Source organism: Cryptomeria japonica, chromosome 2 (genome assembly GCF_030272615.1).
Source record: "Cryptomeria japonica chromosome 2, Sugi_1.0, whole genome shotgun sequence".
Classification (NCBI taxonomy): Eukaryota; Viridiplantae; Streptophyta; class Pinopsida; order Cupressales; family Cupressaceae; genus Cryptomeria; species Cryptomeria japonica.
The window spans coordinates 534,876,685-534,899,449 of NC_081406.1; the positions used below are offsets into that span (position 1 = coordinate 534,876,685).

Below are 22,765 nucleotides of genomic sequence, written 5' to 3' on the forward strand. Positions count from 1 at the left end.
GTTGCACAAATATTGTGCTCTGCAACTGTAACGGAAGACAGTCCAAGGGATTATGTGGGGTATTTATGGGCGAGTCTTAAATCACACATTAAGCAAGATATTAAGTCTAGAGAATGTTAGTCAATTTTGAGTGTTTAACATTATTAAGTAGAATGTTATTCAACTTTGAATATTTAACACTTTTAAATCTAGAAATGTATACGTGTACTCTTAGTGGACCACACACATTAAGCAACATATTAAGCCTAAAAAATGGCTTCATGAGAAAGAAGATAAGATTTGTTTACCCCGCCCTAAAGCGATGTAGTATAATAATCTAGCTTGAATCTTTAGCTCACCATGCTTTTGGGCTGGCTTATTCTTTAGCTCACCATGCTCTTGGGTGGATTATTACCAATAATTACTTTCAACTTATTTTATCTTTTCTTACCTCTTCACCGGTATGTATTTCTTATAGTAATTTTTAATTTTCTTTGTTCTCATTCATCTTCATATTTTTCTTCTTATTATTTGTTTTTCATCTTTTAATGGTTTTGTTTTCATTCCTCCTATTTTTTTATTTTTTATTTCTTACTATTTATTTTCACCTTTAAAGGGTTTTGTTCTCATTCCTCTTCTTATTTTTCTTCAAGTATTATTTCTTCTTCAAACCCTCTATTGTTTTATCCTTAATTTCTTTAATCTTTTATCCTCTCATTAATCATTTTATAGTTTATTTCATTTTCTTCTTGTGTCATTATCTTTATCCCTAATTTTTTATAAGAATTATTTTTTCTTTGATAATATTATTGTCATCTTTTTATCTTGGGTTCTTTTGTTTTATAGAAAGGTATCAATTATCTATTTTGATTACAACTAATCTTACAAATATTTTAGTTTATTCATATTGGTGGGAGATAGATCATCTTGTACTACTATTTATTCTAAACCCCTTTTTTTAATTTATTCTAATATTTTTGTGGTTGTATTGTGGTTTTTATTTTCCTAAATGTTTTTATTTAACCACATAACTTGCCTAGTTGAGACGTTTTGACACTATGTGCCATATTCTTACATCAATGTAGAATTCTCCTCTTTATGCAAATATATTATTTCTCTTAAATTTTTTCTTCAACTAATATATAGGCTTGGATTGTCTTATTTTTCCCTTCTTTTTCTATGCACTCGTATGTAATAAAGCGTCTCTATGGCATGTCTAATAGGATATTATTCCCTTCCTTCCATTTTATCCTTTTAGAGAACTTAATTATTTTTATTTTCCCACTAGGTGTTGACACTTTTTCTCTAACTCTATAAGTCTTTCAAAAGCCTATGAATCTCTAATCTCAAAATTAGAGGACCAAATTTAATAAATGTGCATATAATAAATTATTTATATCATCCACAACCTAAAACAAATGAGTTTTAGCAACATAGTATGCACCCTTGAATTAGTTACGTCCATTAGATGAAAGGAATCAAAGGAGATGGGATATTAATATCAGAAGTTTAAACTTAAGTGTGCAAATTATATAACATAGTAATTATAATTTTAAAGTAATTCATGAAGTGTAAACATAAGTGTGCAAATCATGTAACATAATAATTGCAATTTTAATGTATGAAATGTAAACATAATGAGTGCACTTTTATTGATAAATGGATATCCAATTTGAAGATTGGATGATCTGTAGCCCAAAAAATTCTAAAATTTTGAAGCCACTTATGTTTCAATTTTGAAATTAATTCCTAATTGTGTCAAAGGCAGGTGCAATGGTAATATCCCAATTTGGGAGCAACAATAATCCACTTTCCTACACCATTTTCATGTCTTTCTCGGGTGTGGTGTATTCAACATAAATTATAAGGTTTAATTTAATTTATATTAGTGAACCATATAGGTTGATAATATTTATAATGATTGTGAAAATTGTCATGGTTGTTCACCCTAAGAAAATTTTATAAATTTATGAGTCCTTTTGGCAGCTTGTGCAATATTTGTTTCTTGCTTAAAGATAGTGATTCTCAGTAGTGCAAGTCCTTTGTATCTTTCCCTAAGGTTGTGCAACCCCTTGGCCTTGAGCTTAAAACGTTGTAATTAGTTATTCATATTGTGAGTGTGATTCTCAATGTAGTTTTTCTCTGTTTAGAGTTTTTGCATAAAACCGGTGTTGCAATATACACAGATCATAAACATTATTTCCAAAACTACAATTCATAACCTTCACAAACCAGAGTAATGCAAAGCATTCTTCCATTGGGCCATTAAATACTCTTTACTGCACATAAATATTGTTTCCTGCATATTGTAACTTACACTACATCGACCTTGTGGAAACACCTCAATATCACTACTAGACCACAACAACTTCAAAATACTCACTTTTGGACCATCTACAACACATATTGACATCAATGACAACACCATACAAGTTGAAATCAATGACAACACAATTCATCATAACTCAAGTTTCCAACAATCCCCCCCTTTGTCATTGATGACAATACTTATACAACTAATGGAAAATGAAACTTTCTATCTCTCTCACCCAGCAAAAGCTCTCTCCCCCTTTAAGATTACTAGAACACTCCATATGCAATCCACTTTCCTACAACCACACACGATACTAGTCTCCCTCAGAGTAGTAACCCCGTCAATCTAAGAGACAAATGATGAACTTTGAGTCTCCCCCTAAACAGATGCACCACTTGAATGCATCTAGTTTTTAAAGGAGGGGTAATAATCCCTAACTTCTACTAGAGATACTCAAATGCATCCTTCGCCAAATCCTTAGTAAAAATATTTGCAATATATTCCTTAATGGACACATATTCTAATCTAACTTCTTTATATGCAACCTTATCTCTCAATAAATGATATGGGATTGAAATGTGTTTAGTCCTTGAATGCATCACCGAATTCTTTGAGATGTTAATTTCACTTGTATTATCACACATAATAGGAATTGCCTCATCATAATTCACCTTGATATCTTTAAGAGTTTGATTCATCCACATGACTTGAGTACAACAAGATGCTTTTATAATGTATTTTGCTTCTGTAGTAGATAATGACATTGAATCCTATTTCTTAGTCAACCAAGAGACCAATCTATCTCCCAAGAAAAGTGCACCACCACTTGTACTTCTCGTGTCATCAACACATCCTACCAAATAAACATTTGTATATGCTTTCAAAGTGTAATTATCATTCTTCTTATAGCATAATCCATAATCTAGAGTTCCTTTCAAATATCTGAATATCATTTTTACTAATTGATTGTTAGATTGCTTAGGATTAGTTTGATATATAGCAACCAAGCAGACAACTTTCATAATATCTCACCTTGAAGCAATCGAATACAATAATCCTCAAATCATAAAATTATATTGTTTCTAATCTACATCCAGAGATTCCTCATCCTTGCTTAACTTACAACCTGTAGCCATAGGGGTTGCAACTGGTTTAGAATTCTCCATCCTAAACTTCTTGAACATCTCCTTGATATACTTGGTCTGAGAAATAAAAATTCCCTTTTTAGATTGTGTAACTTGGAGACCAAGGAAAAATGACATCTCACCTATCATAGACATCTCAAATTCCTTTTGCATCTCTAGTTATGCAAAAAATTTGCATACATCATCATCTCCTCCAAATATGATATCATCAACATACACAAAAACAATAAAAAAAAATTCATCTTCAACTTTAAAATAAAGATTGCTATCTATAGTACCTTTTCTGAAATTTTGTTACAACAAATATCTATCTAGTCTTCAATACCAAGCTCTAGGAAGCTGTTTGATTCCATGAAGTGCCTTCTTGAGTCCACAAATCATATCTAGATAATTAGATAGCTTGAAACCATCTAGTTGTTCAATGTATACTTCTTCTTCAAGCTCTCTATTAAATAATGTTTACTTGACATCTATTTGACATACCATAAAGTTCTTCTATTGTATAAAAGCAGGAAACATCCTTATAGCCTCCATTCTTTCTATCTAACCAAATGTCTCCACTAAAACTATGCCTTCAACTTGTAAATAAACCTTACACACTAATCTTTCCTTGTTCCTTGTGACTTTTCCATCTTCATTTAGCTTGTTTTGCAACACCCACTTAGTTTGTATCACCTTCTTATCCACCTGTCTACGTACCAATTCATATTTTTTATTATTCTTTATTTGATTTGGCTCCTCTTCCATTGCCTTTATCCAACTTTCATCCTTGTTTGCATCCACATAAGTCTTTGGCTCCACCTGAGATAGGAAACAATAATTTTCTTGTGCACGAGTTTATGCAAATCTTCTTCTTATCTGAACTCTTTTACTCTTATCTCCAATGATCTTTTCATCTAAATGATTCTTCCGCACATACTTTGCTGGTGTCTTAGGTGTTTGTTCAAGTTCTTTTTCTTTTTCACTTGCTTCTTCTTTATCTTTCAAAGTAGCCTTATCTTCTACAACAATAAGGACAACTTCTATTTTAGTCTCAAATTTAGGTACAGTTTGTTTGATTCCATTATTCACTAACTCTAACATTTGCACTTTCCAGAATATTATTCATCCTCTTTTTGTAACAATTGTATGCCTTACTCCTTGTAGAGTATCCAAAAAAAATTCCTTCATCTGACCTTGTATTAAAATTCCCTAGATCTTCCTCATCTCTCCTTATGTAACACTTGCTTCTATAAACTATGAAATACTTGACTATAGGAGGTCTTCCATTCCATATTTCATAAGGTGTCTTTCTGTGATTCACTCTTATGTGTACCCTATTAAGAATGTAAATAGTAGTATGCACAACTTCTCTTCAATACACATTAGGTAGGTTGGCATCCTTCATTATAGTTCTAGCCATTTCAATGATAGTCCTATTGTTTCTTTCAATAACTCCATTCCGTTGAGGGGTGCTAGGAACATAAAAAATGTCTTCTAATACCATCCTCTTCACAAAATTTATAAAGTTAATTTGATGTAAACTCCCCTCCTTTATTAGACCTTAAACATTTAATCTTAGAATCTACTTGATTCTCAACCATAGACTTGAATACTTTAAAAAAATTTAATGCTCTAGATTTTTTCTTTCAAGAAATTAACACATGTCATTCTAGAATAATCATCAATAAGAAACATAAAATACTTTGCACCCTGTAGGTCCACATAGATCTGTATGAATCAACTCCAAAAGTTTTAAAGTTGGATAGTCTGTGTTCTTGAATCTTCTCTTTGTTTGCTTTCCCAACTAACACTCCCTACACCCAATATCAGTGGGTGTGATAATATTTGGCAAGTCTCTCACAACATGAGTATAACTAATCTTCTCAATATTGTCAAAGTTGATATATGTCCCATCATTTTGTGTCACAACCAACATTCATTATTTTGCACCAATATACAACTACTTGCTTTGTTATCCTTCACATAGTAGACATTATCATTAGTTCTTATACTTTTTGCAACTAATCTTTTGAAGTTCTTCCTTTTTCTAATTTCACATCTGAACCCATAAAATATGAGCTTATAACCCTTACTACACATCTAGCTCACACTCAAAAATTATGTAGATCAAACCCTTAACATAATAAACCTCATCAATCTTGTGTTTACCATCAATAGAAATAGTACCTTTACCACAAATAGGTGCAACTTACTCACCTATAAACTTTACAGATCCACTATCATACTTTTCAAAATCAATGAACTTTTCATTATCTCTTGTCATGTGATTTGAACATCTGGAATTAATTGTCCATGCTTTAGGTTCTACTTTTGTATGCAGTGCAATCTTCACATTTACTGATTTTTCATTGTCCATCATATATTCTACATTTCTAGACCTTTCATTAATCTTCTCCTCTATAGCTAGAAATAATGATTCTTCATTCGAGTGATTACCATATTCATCTTAAGTTGATTAAGTCTCCATAGAACAAAAATTATTCTTTTTCAGATGATATTCCATCTGCTACTTCCAAGCAGAGTAATTTGTTCTAGCGAACCTTGGTGCTTTGAAATAGATGTCCTATGCGATCCTGAACCTAACTCAAGTGGTTAATCTTATCTCAAAGGAACCTCACTTTGATACCAATTATTCAACACACCACAAGACTGAGAGGTGGGGTGAATTAGTTAGGGCCTTTAAACAACTTACTTATAGTCCTTTAAACTTCAAATCATATTTAACTTATCTTTACAATATACTTGCAGAGCAAGCTCTTCGCAGGAGTACCACTAATCAAAGATTAAGAGGTAAATCAATAGCTATAAGACTCTTACACCCAGCCTCTATCTCATGCACCTCATATATAGGAGATACGATACAAGAAACTATCAAACAGTATTGCAAAACCATGAGATAAAACCACCCAATAAGGTGTAGCCAACCTTATCTCCTTTCTAGATTCCCTATAACGTGTCCCTCCCTTTTTATAACTCATTTATGTGTCTGATGTATTTTATATTTCCTATTTTAGGAGTAAAAACTTCCAGAGGCCATAACTTGAGAACCGTGTGTCTGATTGACGAACTGTTTGAAGCATCGGAAAACTCATGAAGTGCTCTATTTCTTCATAAACTACACACTTTTTAGGGCATTTTGGGGCCTCTACATTCCTCAAAATCAAATTTAAACCTTTCATTAGACCCCTCCAAAACGAAAAATTTAATATCTTCAAAAATAGTTGTGATCTTGCAACGTAACTTTACCGGAATTCTTATCTAGCCAACCAGAAGCTTCAAGGAGAGTTTTGAACCATTTCATGTTCAAATGAAAACTTACTATAAATAGTAACCTCATGTAAATGCAAGGTTGAGACACCATGTTCCCAATAAATCTCCAACTTGTTGAACACCTTGCAAGAGGAAAGGGGGTATCAACACAATAAATCAATTGCTAGGGGCCATGAGGCCTATAGACTCTAAGCACCATCTGAACTTCTCTGTGCTCGCAACCTTAGTCAAAGAATCTACAACATTCATCAAATTTTCTACCTTAACCAGCATCACCCTGCCATCTTTGACCATATCTCTGACAAAATGATACCAAACATCGATGTGCTTGGTCCGAGCATGAAATGTCAGGTTCTTAACTAGGCAAATCGTACTCTGACTATCACAATAAACTATCACAACTCCTTGTTTTATTTCAATGTTTGAACACAGTCTCTTAATCCAAATGGCTTATTTACAAGCATGAGTAGTTGCCATATACTCTGCTTCAGTAGTTGACAAAGCAACCACAACTTGTCGCTTACTCATCCAGCTAATTGTACCACCAAATAAAGTAAACACAGAAGCACTGGTGGAGCTTCTACTATCAATATCACCTGCCCAGTCTGAATCCAAATAACCATGAATATCAAGGGAAATCACGTCTCCAACTGAATTACCATGATAACACAAAGAATACTCTGAGGTACCCTTCAAATATTTGAAGACTCTTTTGACTATATCCCAATGAACTCTACCAGGATTAGACATATATTTGGACAGAACTCCCACTGCTTGGGAAATGTCTGGTCTAGTACAGACCATAGCATGTTGGCATTACAGTAAGAAAGATTGTTTGCATTTCAATATCAGGAGATTGTTGATATTCAGTAAGGATATTGAGAAGGTTGTTGAAGATTATTGATATAACTGAAGAAGGATGATAACTATCTTTATAACATTATTTTGTCATTGTTGTCAAGAGATTGATTATCTAATTTAGTATGATGTTGTCATATCTTGAGAAGATTGATTTGAAGAGAATTAAGATGTCGGTAAAAGACACAGAAAGAATGTGATGAATAAGGGGAGAAATAAGTTATTCAATGGGCAACTATTACCGAGTTAGACAATGATGAGATCATGATGTTTAGATTGTTTTGATATTCTACATATGTTGTTGATTGTAAGGTTAATATTATACTATGTCACCGAGCAAAGAACCTAGTCAGTAAACCCTAAGGAACCTAGTCGATAAACCCTAAGGCTATCGATATCAGTTAATGAAGGCGAAATGTCTACCGAGTAAAGTTTAGTATTTACCGAGTTGTAACCGAGTTATGACAGTGCGCATGGGATGGATAAAAGCATTATTTAATGAAGGAAAATGATTAGCTGGAGATGTATAAATGATTGGTATGCTATGCATGAAGTTTGTTAAGGATCTATGGCAAAGAAAAATCGGCAGGAAGATCTATAGCGCAGATTGAACCACAATAACCTTGTGCAAGTTCCAAGAAAGGACTGCAAGTCCTGAGGCAAGGTAAAACATTTTCAGATCGAAGGATACATTGAACCTGGTCAAGTTTGAAGATCTGATGGCTAAGATTGATCATGGGAAATGTGATCAAGGAGATTAAGCGGTTAGCAATTGTTTATAAATAAGAAATTGTTAATAAACCATGTATGCAAGCAAGTGTATGCACATGGATGCTACATAGTGATTACCGAGCACAGAAGCTTGAAGACCTGTTTGAATAACAGAGTAGAGAGCCCAGCAGAGGGACAAGACAAGTCTTATGACTAGATTGTTTTGAGAAAATAAGAATCTACTTTAGCATTTTAGATGTGAAGTTGTAGATAGATTTTTATTACTGTTATTTTGTAAGTGACAGAAAATCTCTTAACCAAGTGGACTTAACAGTCTTATATGTAAACCCTCTAGCAAGGTAACATTCTAAATGAGTGTTTGAAATCCTTTGACAAGGTCACTTCTAACAAAGTGAAGATCCTAACAAATCTGAGGGAAATCCCTTAACCGGGTCACATCTAGCAATGTGTTTGTAATCTTTAATAGGATTTGCTTTTAACCGAGCATACTCTAGAAGAGTATATTTCTTAGTGGGTCCAAAATCCCACAGTGGTTTTTCCCTATTTGGGTTTCCACATTAAATCTGGTGTTATGAGTGTTATGATGATTATATGCTTATGAGTTTGCATGTTTAGCAATTTTGGTTATATTGTTGAAGTATAAGTTACCGAGGTTGAATTTGTTGTTTTTATGGAAGATTAAGTTTGTATGATTCACCCCCCCCCCCCCCCCCCTCTCATCTTGTTATCTATTGGCATCTGCACTGACATTAAGTACCAGAACTATCATAGCATACATCAAACTTTCAACTGCACTTTGGTAAGGCACTCTTCTCATGTCTTGCATCTTCGATGGGGATGTAGGACAATCTGTAGTAGATAATTTTGTTCCAACTGTAAAAGGAACACACAATGGTCTACAATCCTGCATGTTGAACCTCTATAACACTGAATTCACATACTTACTCTGGCCTATCCATAGATTTTTGTTCACTCGATCTCTTCTAATTTCCATCCCAAGAATGTGTTTCGTTGCACCAAGATCTTTCATTTCAAATTTAGCGGTGAGCTAAGACTTTAGTTTTGAAATCATACCTTTCCCTTTACCAATGAATAGCATATCATCAACATACAATGCAATGTATAGGAAATGATCACCATCAAATTTATAATAAACACAGTGATTTGATTTAGAACGCTCAAATCCCAAACTCAACACATATGTATCAAATTTATGGTACCACATCCTAGGACTCTTTTTGAGGCCATACAAGGATTTCTTTAATTTACAAACCAAATTACTTGTACCTTTCACCACATAGTGCTTCGGCTATGTCATATAAATATCCTCCTCCAATTCACCATGAAGGAAAGCAATTTTCACATCCATTTGTTCAACCTCTAAATCATAAGCAACAACAATAGAAAGAAAAAATCAAATGGATGTCATTTTGGCAACAAGAGAAAATATCTCACCATAATCAACACCCTAACCTGAGACTAGCCTTTTGCAACCAATCTTGCTTTATACTTCTCAATGCTTCCATCTGAACCAATCTTTTTCTTGAACACCCATTTGCAACCAACCAGATTTCGTCCTTCAGGAAATGGTACAAGATCCCATGTATCATTCTTTTTCAAAGTTTCCATCTCTTCTTCCATAACAATCTTCTAGGATTATGCATCATTCATACCTAATGCCTCTTCTACAGATTTCGGTTTATCCACATTAATATTCAAAGCAAAAATACATCTCCAATCATTAGAGGAATACATTTCAGGTGGTTGTCTATGTCTTGTAGACCTTCGAACAAGCTGAGTTGGAGGTTCTTCCTCCTCTTCTGAAGACTCAAAGCTAGATGAGCTCTCCTCAACTTCTTGCCTATCTAAGGGTCTTGATTCAACTCTTTTAGGTGTAGAAGGAAATTGAATCACATCTTCCTTTTTAGTCTATTCTGGCTGCAATGTAATAGAAGGAGACTTAATTTCTCTAGAAATAACACTTCTATTATAAATTACCTTTTGTGCAACAGGGTCCCAAAGCTTGTATCCTTTCATACCATAACTATACCCGATAAAGATACATTTCATAGCCTTGTTCTCCAACTTTGTTCGCTTCTCCTTTGGCACATGTGCATATGCCTCATAGCCAAAAACTCTAAGATGTATCAATAAAGGCTTGTCACCCAACCATGCTTCCATAGGTGTTTTATCAACAAGAGCTGATGTAGGAGACCTGTTAATCAGGTAGCAAGCAGTGGCAACAGCTTCAGCCTAAAACTTTTGTTCTATACCAGCATCACCTAGCATACTCCTAGCCTTCTCCATCAGCGTCTTGTTCATTCTTTTTACAACTCCATTCTGTTGTGGAGAATACGGAGTTGTCTTCTATTTGTTAATGCCACAGTCTTTACATAATCTATCAAAATCATTAGAGAAAAATTCACTACCATTATCAATCCTCAAACTTTTAATTTTCTTTCTAGTCTGCAACTCAACCATTGCTTTAAATTCTTTAAATCGACTGAAAACTTCAGATTTACTCTTTAGAAAATATACCCATCTCCTTCTACTAAAATCATCAATAAATAAAACATAATATGTGGATTTTCCAATCGAAGGAACATTTACAGGACCAAACACATCAGAATGAATAAGATCCAAAACACTGCAAGTTTTATGAGAACTCGAGTAAAACTAAACACGGTATTGTTTTCCATAAATTCAATGCTCACAGAAATCAAAGTCAAGATTACAATCATTCAAACCTTCAACAAGGTTTTCATTTTTCAAGGTCCTTAGACCCTTTTCTCCAATGTGGCCAAGTCTTTCATGCCATAACATAGTCTTCTCTGCAGGTAACGTTTCTTTAAAAGAAAGAGCACTCTTAGGTACCCAAAATCTATTTCCATCTACTAAAGGTGAAACCCTCAAATCTTCCACAGATTTGCTTTTAACAAAAGTGCTATTACACTCAATAGTGTATGCGTCTAGCTTATACAATGTGCCAAACCTAACACCTCTAGCAATTACCATAGCACCCTTAATCATCTTACATCCTACTTCAGAAAATACTACCTACACACCCACATCTATCAGTTTGCTCACAAATAACAGATTTTGTTTTAGACTAGGGATCTGTAGCACACCATTAATCCTTTTTATTCTACCATCAGAAAACCTGATTCTAACTTTACCTAGACCAACAATGTCCAAACATGAATCATCACCAAAGTACACCTTACCTCCATTAAATTCTTCATATTCAGAAAACCAATCTCTATTGGTAGTCATATGAAAAGATGCACCTGAGTCAATTAACTAGGCATCATTACCTGCATGAGTCGCCAAAGCCGCAATGAATGCATCACCATCTTCTTTCTCAGACTTAGACTTAGAATCAATCTTCTTCTTTTTCTTCTTATTTTCTTCTTTGCAGTCCTTACGGATGTGACCTGGTTTACCGTAATTCCAGCAAATGACTTTGGACTTTCCAGGGGATTTTGGTCTCCCTTTCGATTTGGACTTATCGCGCTTCTCATTATTCTTGTCTTTCTCTTTAGGTCTTCCATGAACAGTTAGGGCTTCCTTCAAACTGTGGGATACCGTCCTTCGCATCTCTTCACCAAGTAGAGCACCCACGACATCTTCATACTTCAAAACAATAGAAGTACTACCGATAACCATAACAAGATAATCCCATGAATCAGGAAAAGAACAAAGCAAGATCTAGCATTTCTCCTCTGCGTTCATCTTAACACCAACATACACTAATTGGGACACCAACACATTGAATTCTTTCAGATGGTCTACAACTTGTCCACCCTCTTCCATCTTCAAGGAATATAATTTCTTCCTCAAGAAAATATGATTTAATAAAGAGTTTGCTTGATACATTTCACCAAGCTTATCCCATAGTGTCTTTGCAGTGTTTTCTTTGTGGACATTGATCAGAATAGAGTCAGCCAGGAATGGTCTGATCAGACCTGTGTCTTTTTCGTTCGATAACATCATATTGAGCTGCCGCAGTAGGATCTGAGGGCCTTTGAACACAGTTTACGCCCACTTTTCAGGGTGTTTGAGGGCCTCTAAAGTCCTCAAAATCAAATTTAAATCTTTCATTGGACCCATCCAAAATGGAAAGTTTAATATCTTCAAAACTAGCTATGATCTTGCGATGTAACTTTACCGAAACACTTATCTAGCCAACCAGAAGCTTCGGGGAGAGTTTCGTACCATTTTGTGCTCAAATAAAAAATTACTATAAATAGTAACCTCATGTAAGTGCAAGGTTGAAACACCATTTTTCCAACACTTAGAGACATATGTGTACCATTTTTTTAATAACTTTTGATCTCCCTGTCCAAATTTTTAAAACTTTATATATTATTGTTGTGCACTTGATTAAAAAAATGCATTTTTTATTTTTTTGGTGCAAGTTATGCTTCGCGCATGAACATGGACCTAGTTTTTAGGATGTGCTCGATTCGAAAAATCATAAAAAAAATACTCAACAAAAAATTACAAAAAAATACTCAACTTCTAGTGCTCACTCTTAACTATCTTTCTACCAAAGGATTTGTCAAAATACTAAATCTAACTATAATTTTTTTGATGTGCACGTCAGACACTGTTATGTTTTTTAGAAAAAAATCAGGATCTATTTTTCATGTGCGAAGGATTTGACCCCCTTAATCTTATCCAATTTTGAAAAAAATTAGTAGTTTGGAAACTAGATTCAGAGTATTGCAACTTTGTTCTTTGAGTATCTTTATATCTTGAGTGGATGACTCTCAATTTTCTTCTTTTACTTGATTTCAGAAGAAAAAAAAGTGTCCACTTATACCCCCCTTTTTGCACACCATCTTGGTACACTTACCCAGGTTAGTTTATATATTAGAATAAATAAATAAATTAGTTTAATAGTTAGGTTAGTTGAGAATTTATATTCTTGTAGGTGGTTATACAAGTAAAAATAATATTTAATAGTCTAATGGACATGAATGTAATAATCATCCAATTGAATATCAAGTTTTTTTGGCCTTCTTATATTGGTATCGTGATGAAACTCCTACTTATTTGGAGTCTTCGACATAAGAAGGCAATTATTAGGAAGTCTTGAAAACTATAGAAACATCTACTTATGTATCATTTACTTGTATCTAGAGTTTTCTTTTTCTCATACTTAGATTGGCTTGAATGATAACTAAATTTTATTTTTATTTTTCCAAAGTTTCATTAATGTCTCATTGAAATATCTAATCTTCATAAAATTAATTAATTTATATTTAGAAATAAAATAATAGTCTAGAAACTACAATCAAATTTTTACAATATTTTTTATTATATATTTTTTTTAAAGTTTAGATAACTCATTCAAAATTTTATGTGAAGTTGCTTAAGACTACTTTTAATGTCTCCATTGCCAATTAGCCAACTATTGTTTATCCCATCATGAACTTACATTCACCCTTATTGCACATTATATGTACCTTTTACATGTGATTTTTTTTATTGGGTATAGATGATGCATTGTTTATTTCCACAAATGTACTTGAGTTACATGTTGAATGAATTAATTAGATACATCTTTCTTAATTATTGTTTCACAAAATCTAAAAGTATTTTATGATAATATTTTCTTTTACATATAAAAAAACTTAAACTTTAGAAATTAATAGAAAAATACTTTGACATAAAGTACATTGTTAAAATTATTCTAAAAAGGAAATAAATATAGTGATATCATTAAATTCCTAGGAAGGGAATAGAGAAAACTATGGTTGCCCGCTTTCTTAATTAGCAAAAATTTTAATTAATATAACTAGCAATTGCACCTTTGTGTGCAATGGGTACGCCAATGTAAGAACTTGTTTATACATATATTTTTTTACATATATGTGAATATGATATTGCAATTGAGTCATCGTGAATGTAGAATTGGCTCTTCATATTTGCATTTTGAAGAGATTTTTTATGAAATTGTATCATTTTTTTTAGCATGAAAATAGATCACAGATATAGTTGACAATTTAATTTTCTTTTGGAACTCTAAAAATATATGGAACTGACACAATAGTGTTCATTTCTTTACAGAAGTTAAATTTACAAACTATATGAAATTGGAAGAGATTCGTATGAAGAAAAAAAGTTGCAAATAAAATATCATATTTAGATTTTGCTAAGGACCTTTAAGAATGAAGTATTCTTATTGTGATGGAAGGAAAAGCTAATATGAGACTGTCAAAAGCAATCAAAAGATGCTAGAAAAGAACTTTGTATAGAAGAAACTCTTAGTGATAGTCCAACAGGGGGCTGAATCAATAGAAGTCCATTTCAAGGGACTGCTTAGAGTAATAGTTCAAAAGATAGATCAGATAGATGTTGAAGTGATGAACAATTATTGATCAAAATTCATTTCCAAAATTTTAATCTTATTTTGCTGAGACAAATTATATGTGACAAAGTTGAATCGGGAGACATTTCAGTTAAAGTGGCAAATGAAAAGGGAGGCAATCCCCAACCATGAATGTGTGCTCAAAAATAGACTTCCAAAGGAAAATTACTTTCTATGGTTAGCAATTTCAAATAAGGCAGTGAAAAATGATTTCTAGCCCATAAAAGACTTCATAGCACTACAAGATGTCCATCATGGAAGAGCAACCTAAATGAGGATTGTATATTTCAATATTATAAGATGATAAGAAATAATGAGGAATTTATTTTAGGAGAATGGAAGATAGACAAGTTGGGCTTCTAGTAGAAAATCAAAACAAACATCAACGAGCATATTTTGAATTATATAATTCAACTAGATATGTTGACTTTTGCTCTGCAACTGATTTTAAAGAGAATTTTGAGTACATCTTGAATATGCGAGGACAAGTGGATTGGTAAGAGAGCTTAAAAAATGCCAAAAGTAAGGATTATCGATTGATCGGAAGAAACACATTAAATTTTAATAACAAACTTTCTATGCCACATACTCATGTATTGAGATGTAAATTTTCTTTTCGCGGTCACAACCCAAACTAATTCTTGTCAGATTGAAAAAAAAAATGATAATAGAAATGGAGAGCTAGAAACCAATAAAATCTAAATTGTAATCAGGTATTAAGCCACTAAGTATCAATCACCATGCATCTAAACTAGCACATTTACCACACACAAGGCCAAAAATTCACAAGAACATTGAAGAAATAAATAAAATAAAGTAAAACCTATTTCATGAAGATGCTAGCAGTTATCTCCATTGTTTGGCTATCAGAGTGCCTCTTCTAATGCTTGTTGAAAGTAAACAAAACAAAGTTTAGCTATATACAAAAGTAGACAGAACAAAACTAATTTATTAAAAAAAAAGTATGATCTATTATTTTAAAAATTTCTTGATTGTTTAAAAATAATATATCATAAACTTTTTTAAAACAAACAAATCTATTTTATAAAAAAATTGTTTAGTTATATGCAAAAGTAGACAGAACAAAACTAATTTATTAAGAAAAAAAATGATCTATTATTTTAAAAAAATTTCGATTGTTTAAAAATAGTATACCATAAACTTTTTTAAAACAAACAGATCTACTTCATTATAATTATTTTAATATAGTTTTTTCTTATATTAAAAATAATAGTAGTTTCCCAGGCCCACAAAAACAAAAGATGATGACTCTGAGAATGTGAGTAGCACTAAAATTGCACTAAAATATATTATTTATCAAACAGACAGGAAAGAGAAAAAGAAACAAAGATTTGAACTGTCAGCTTTCTTTAACGAGCACACAGTCTATACCACTAGGCCAACTCAGACCAACTCAGGCTGTCAGAAGACCAGCTATGAAAGGACAACAAAGATTAAAAGAGGTATTAAAATATACTCTTTGTGTACAGTATTATTCATCACAGACAGACACAAGCTTATCACAGACAGACACGAGGTATTATCTATGCAAAACGTGGGTTAAGGGAAACAATAGAGATGATGAGGCAGGCGAGGCTCTGCCATGGCAACCAGAGGCTCTGCTTTGGGTGTCGAAAGGCCATAGGTCTCGGTCATATCCAACTCTTGGGTGCTCTGAATATTAGCGGGAAGGCGCCAATGGAAGCCATGGAGAAGATTAGCGAGGCCCAGCTGAACTACTTTCAGACCCAGACTGGCCCCTGGACACATCCTTCTACCCGACCCGAATGGCAGCAGCTCATAATCTCTGCCCTTCACATCCAAGCTGCTGCCCTCAAACCTCTCTGGCCTGAATTCCTCGGGCTTTTCCCACACTGTTTCATCTCTGCCAATCGTCCACACACTCACCAATGCTCTGGTGTTGGCGGGGATGTCGTACTCTCCAATCTTGCAATGTTGAGTGGAAAGATGAGGAACCAGCATGGGGGCAACTGGGTGCAGCCTCATAGTTTCTTTCACTATCCCTTGCACGAATTCGAGCTCACCAATGTCTTTCTCTTGCACCCATCTTTCTTTCCCCACTATTCTGTCCATTTCTTCGTTCGCCTTTGCCAGATTCTCGGGCTTTCTCAGAAGCTCTGCCAGCGCCCATTCCACAAGCGTAGCAGAGCTCTCTGTTCCGCCAGCTATCATGTCCTGCAAGCCCAACAACACATCTTTAATAAATAAAAATTCGTTTAGGATTCTTCGATAAGAGCCCTATTTGATTATAATTTACCTGAGTGAAGGCCTTGACTTTGTTCCTGGTAAGATTGTTGGCAGGATCATCACTCTGTTGCAGCAAAACGTCCACCATATCAGCGGGCACATAATCCGGCACGCTCTTCCGCCGCCGGTCATGCTCCTCCAGCACCTCCTCCAGAAAGATATCAAATCTTCGACTGAGCTTCTTCATCCGTCTGACATAGCCCTGCAGATCAAGGAAACTCAGTGCAGGAATATAGTCCCCAATGTTAAACACACCATTGAGCACAAAAAGCTCCTCCAGCATCTCCTTAAACTCATGGGGCTCAATCTTGTTACCGCCATTCTCATCCAAATACCGCCGCCCCAAAACCATCCTCGAAATAATGTCGTTGCTCACGGACGAAGTCTCTTCCCTGAGATGAACAGGCTGAGCGGCGGCAGAGCTTCTGAAAACAGAGGCCACCATGCGCTCCACTTCCTCCACTCTGATATACTCGTACGACTCGAGGCGCTTAGTGCTGAAGAGCTCCATCAGGCAGATCTTTCTGGCCAGCCGCCAATGCTCTCCGTAGGGCGACCACGTTATGTCGGAGTAGTTGTACACTGTGTATTTCCCCGCCGCAATCCTGGGACGCGAGGCGAAAGTGAGGTCGTTGGTCTTGAGAATCTCTCGGGCCATTTCAACAGAGGACGCGACAACGAAGGGGACGGAGCCCAGCTTGATTGACATGAGTGGCCCGTACGACTTGGAGAGTCGATCCAGAGATCTGTGCGGCAGAATACCCAGAAGATGCAGGTGCCCGATTACAGGCCATGCGCGAGGACCCGGCGGTAAATTCATTGAGGGCCGAAATCTGTTGTAAATCATGTAAAGTGGTAACATGGCCAGTGCGACGTAGCACAGCAATTGCATGTTGATCTCCATCCCCATTGCGCAGCACAAATGTTGTGTGCTCTGGGATTGCAGGGGATCATGTGGGGTATTTATAGGCGTGATGAGAATTTTTTTAATTAATCCTTATCGTGGGTGACGAAGGGGATGAGAGTTGTTGTGATGTCAGTGCTTCACTAAGGAGCCCGATTTCATAATTGGTGTGGTTGCAGTGGAGTAGAGCCCAGCTCTGCGTTAATCAGAGATCTGATTGGATCGGAAGGACCTAATTATCCTCTTATGGAAGACTCTATTTGAAAATAATTTTGTGATGAAGATTTCTGGAAGAAAGACGAAGTTTCAGGAGAACATGGGCATTATATTAATTTCCTGTTGACTATGGCACAATTGTGGAAACGTGCATCGGTACGTTGGATTTAGTAAATATTCGTATGTAAATGTATACATAATTAGCAATTGTGCAATGGGTACGTCTATGTCTAAAAGGTTTGGAAGGTCAATTAAGAATATTTTCATTCTATTAATTGCAAACATTTGTATGGTACATTTGTATTATATTTTGTGTCAGGTATCATAAATAAACTTTATAAACTAAAGGGAAAAATACATTCCTTCACAGAATAGTTTTACTCTATTTGTAAAGACCAGTACTTTTACAAATCACAGGATAGTTTACCCCATTTATAAAGACAAGTAGTTTTACTCCATTTATAAAGATTGTGCTTGAAGAAGCCAATGTATACTCTCCGAGCTATCCTTTGAACTTTAGTTTCTAACAAAATATCTACAACTTCACATTTTATGATTTACTTTGGATCCTTTGCATAGAACACTAATTTTGAAGATATACACTGTAGTAATTTATTCCTTTCTGATCTGCCAAGTTAAGTCTTGAAAGCTTAAATGAATGTGTATCCCAGATATACATTAATCCTAGCATCTAGGCGACTAAATCAAGTAAAGAAGTTTAAATACAATCTCATTCAATGATGTATGATAGCCACCAAGAAGAAAGCCAATAAGATGCAACTCTTTAACCTGTAAATAGAATACGTCAAAACCAGACAAACAAATTCATACAATCTGAACAAACGTACCACAATAATTATTTAAACCAAACATATTCCTCGACACATAAAATCTATTAAAATAGACCCCTATATAGGGGCATTATGTAAAAGAAAGTGCCCATATGGTACATAATATGAATTTATAGTTTACAATCCCCAACAACCATAATAAGTCAACTAAAATGGAAAAGAAGTATATGTTTAAGAGGAGCATGCGAAATTCATTATAGAAGGAAATGTAATAATAAACTTTGCAGTCATGAAAATCTTTCTACGGATTTGAGCCTTGGATACAGATAAAAGCTAAGCACAAGGCAACTGGAACAACTATGACTTCACTCCAAAGATTCAAAACTCTATCTACAAAATAGGATCACTATACAACAATTTTTATTGTACTCGTTTAATTCTGTTAAATGTTGGATTTTTTTTTAGATGAACGTTTGAGACCTGAAAAAGTTCAATTTTTTTGTGAACACAAAGTTCTTGCTTCAAGATTTTAGTTGTTCATTTCGAATATATTAGTGGAATTGTGTATACAGATGGTGTGAGATCTTTGTCCATTGCCATAATGTCGATCTACAGTGCAAGACGGTTGTCCAGACTGACGGGTATTTCTCTTTCTCTATCTATGTTTGCAGCCGATGAGATCAGTAAAGGCCAGAAACAAAAGCAAGAGAATTGGAAAGGTTAAGTGATCTAATCCCAAGAGCTCAACAAAAAGGCAGAAAGTGGAGTATATGTATGGTGCTCTAATGGCAATGGTGTCAACAGATCCACGACCAAAAGTATTAAATCTAGGCCTAGATTTGTTATCTAGAGCACTACAAATGGAGCAAATAAGAGACAGAGGTAGAGATACTTAGATATAAATAGAGAGGAGGGGGAGAGATAGCAAGATAGATATAAAGCAGAAAAAAGTGAGAAAAATAAGGTGACAAAGAAAAAAAAATGTAATGGCAGTAAAAAATATAGTCCATTGGAATCTTTTATTTGATAGTGATCTTGGGGCATATCACTTAACACTATCTTATACCAATTTAGACATAATTTAATTACACAAAAAGGATTATGTTTCTTATAATAAAAAGAGCTAATATGGAGATAAAGAAACAAAGAGAGAGAAATATTGAGGGAGAGATGTAGGGGAAGGGATGGATGGATAGATTATGGGATAGAGTTAAAGGGAGAAATGGAAGAAGAAATATGGAGAGATAAAAATAAATACACAATTAGATATTGATATACATTTATAGACAGAGAGATGGATGTATAGAGAGGGAGCTATGTCTATAGATAGATGGAGAGAGATTAAGATAGAGGTAGAGATGAAAATAGAGTGAGAGAGGAAGAGGGAGACAAATAGATAAAGAGATAGAGAGAGGGGGACGAAGAGATAAAGAAAGATAGAGATAGGGAGAGGTAGACGAATAGATTGAGAGATATAGAGTAAGAGGGAGAGCTAGACGAAGAGATTGAGAGATAAAGAGTAACAGGGAGAAGTAGATAAATATATATAGATTGTGAGATAGAGTGATTAAGAGATAGAGATATAAGGAAATGTAGAGAGGGAAAGAGATCTATAGAGACAAAGAAATAGAGAGACAGACAAATAGATGGATATATATAGAAAGTAGACATAGAGATATAAAGTGGTATTAAAATTTATGTAATATATATTAAAATTAATTATTTATATCATATATTATAATATAATAATTATTAAAATAAATTTAAATTTAAATTTAAAAATTAGACATGTAATTTTATTCATATATTATATTCATTATATATTATAATATAATAATTATTAATATTTACCAATATGATAAATATTATCTTATTTGATGGTTTTTGGATTTGACTGTGCAGTCAATGTTTCCATCAACATTTTAGATCATGCTCCATGATCCATCATCTAGATGATTAAGCTTGAAAAGAGAAAATTTATCGTGAACTATCAAAAAATCATGCATTTAAATAGTATCTTATTTTCATTAAATAAATATAAAATAAGTAATTTTTAATCATTATAAAACAGATGTCAATGTTATACATTTTTAAAACTATTATTAATACTTTTTAGATGAAATGATAAAAATTATATTGTTTCTTTTTTATCTAAGTTGAATGATTATAATTTTTATTTTAAAATAATCTTATAGTATTATTTAGACATTAATGATTTAACAATCAAACAATTAATAATAATTACACACTTCATTGTATAAAAAAATTAATAAAATTATATTATTAAATTGTAAATAATTTACTTTGATTTACATTTATGAATGGCCTAATTTAATCATTTACCAAATAAAGTAATAAGTAAATTGTTACGTAATGATCTAAGATTCCATAACAGATCAAAGTAATGTGTTGGCATTATTGTCATTGATGTCAAGAGATATCAAATGGTTGCAGAATAGCAGCTAGCCGTCGTGATGTTCCAAGTCCGGAGTTAAGGTTGAGAGTCATGATTTCCACGTGGCAGAAGTTGTTTGGTTCACGTGTATCTATGGGTTTCGTGGTGTGTTTGAATGCCCACGATGTTAAACAAACCAATTGAGCACAAAAAGCTCCTCCAGCATCTCCTAAAACTCATGGGGCTCGATCTTGTTACCTCCATTCTCATCCAAATACCGTTGCCCCAAAACCATCCTCAAAATAATGTTGTTGCTCACGGACGAGGTCTCTTCCCTCAGATGAACAGGCTGAGCGGTAGCAAAACTTTTGAAAAATAGAGGCCACCATGCGCGCCACCTCTTCCAATCTGATATACTCATACGACTCGAGGCGCTTGGTGTTGAAGAGCTCCATGAGGCAGATCTTTTTGGCCAGCCGCCAATGCTCTCTGTAGGGCGACCACATTATGTCAGAGTAGCTGTAGACTGTGTATTTCCCCGCCACAATCCTGGGCCGCGAGGTGAAGGTAAGATCATTGCTCTTGAGAATCACTCGGTCCATTTCAACAGAGGACGCCACAACGGAAGGGACGGAGCCCAACTTGATTAACACGAGCTACCCGTAGTTCTTGGAGAGTCGATCCAGTGACCTGTGAGGCAAAGTCGATGCAGGTGCCCGATTACAGGCCACGCGCGAGAACCCAACGGTAAATTCATTGAGGGTTAAAATCTGTTGTAAATCACGTAAAGTGATAGCATGGCCAGTGCGGCATAGCCCAACAATTTTGCATGTTTACCTCCATCTCCATTGCACAACACAAATGGTGTGTGCTCCGCGATTGCAGTGATAATTTTTTTTTACTAAGCCTTGTTGTGGGTGACGAAGGGGAGGAGATTTGTTGTGATGTCAGTGATTCACTAAGGAATCGTATTTGATAATTGGTGTGGTTGCATTGGAGTAGAGCCCAGCTCTGCGTTAATCAGAGATCTGATTGGACCGGAAGGACGTAATTTTCCGCTTATGGAAGACTTTAGTTGAAAATAATTATTTGATGAAGACCCGAGGAAGAAGACAAAGTTTTTGAGCAAACATATTATTCTAATTTCTAGTTGACTATGGCACAATTGTAGAAACATTGGTACGTTCTAGAGCCACTACTATCTTTAATTCAATTGTAGAAACATTGGTACGTTCTAGAGCCACTATTATCTTTATAATTAAGTAGTCTTATGTCATTGTACACATAAAAATTAAAATATAATTAATATAAAGAAGAGTATCATTATAGTTGTAGACACATAAAAAATTCCATTAAAATGTCCTCTTAATTAATCTTAATTTTTCCAACATCATCGAGTGGATCCATTAATAATATTCACTTCTCATTATCCCATTATTTTCCATTATACTAATCATTATATTAATATTCATATCCATATCATTATTCCATTAAATCAATAATATATTCATTAT

The 22,765-nt window shown here is 34.2% G+C and overlaps 1 protein-coding gene across 1 annotated transcript; it reads right to left on the reverse strand.

Moving 5' to 3' along the window:
• Positions 1-16,021: 16,021 nt before the first annotated feature.
• On the reverse strand, positions 16,022-17,854 carry LOC131052179 (trimethyltridecatetraene synthase). The gene is made up of 2 exons (XM_057986797.2): positions 16,956-17,854; positions 16,022-16,873 (listed from the first exon to the last, which is right to left on the reverse strand). Exons 1-2 carry the CDS (start codon positions 17,847-17,849, stop codon positions 16,238-16,240), a joined length of 1,530 nt encoding a protein of 509 aa, XP_057842780.2. The 5' UTR covers positions 17,850-17,854; the 3' UTR covers positions 16,022-16,237.
• Positions 17,855-22,765: the final 4,911 nt, after the last annotated feature.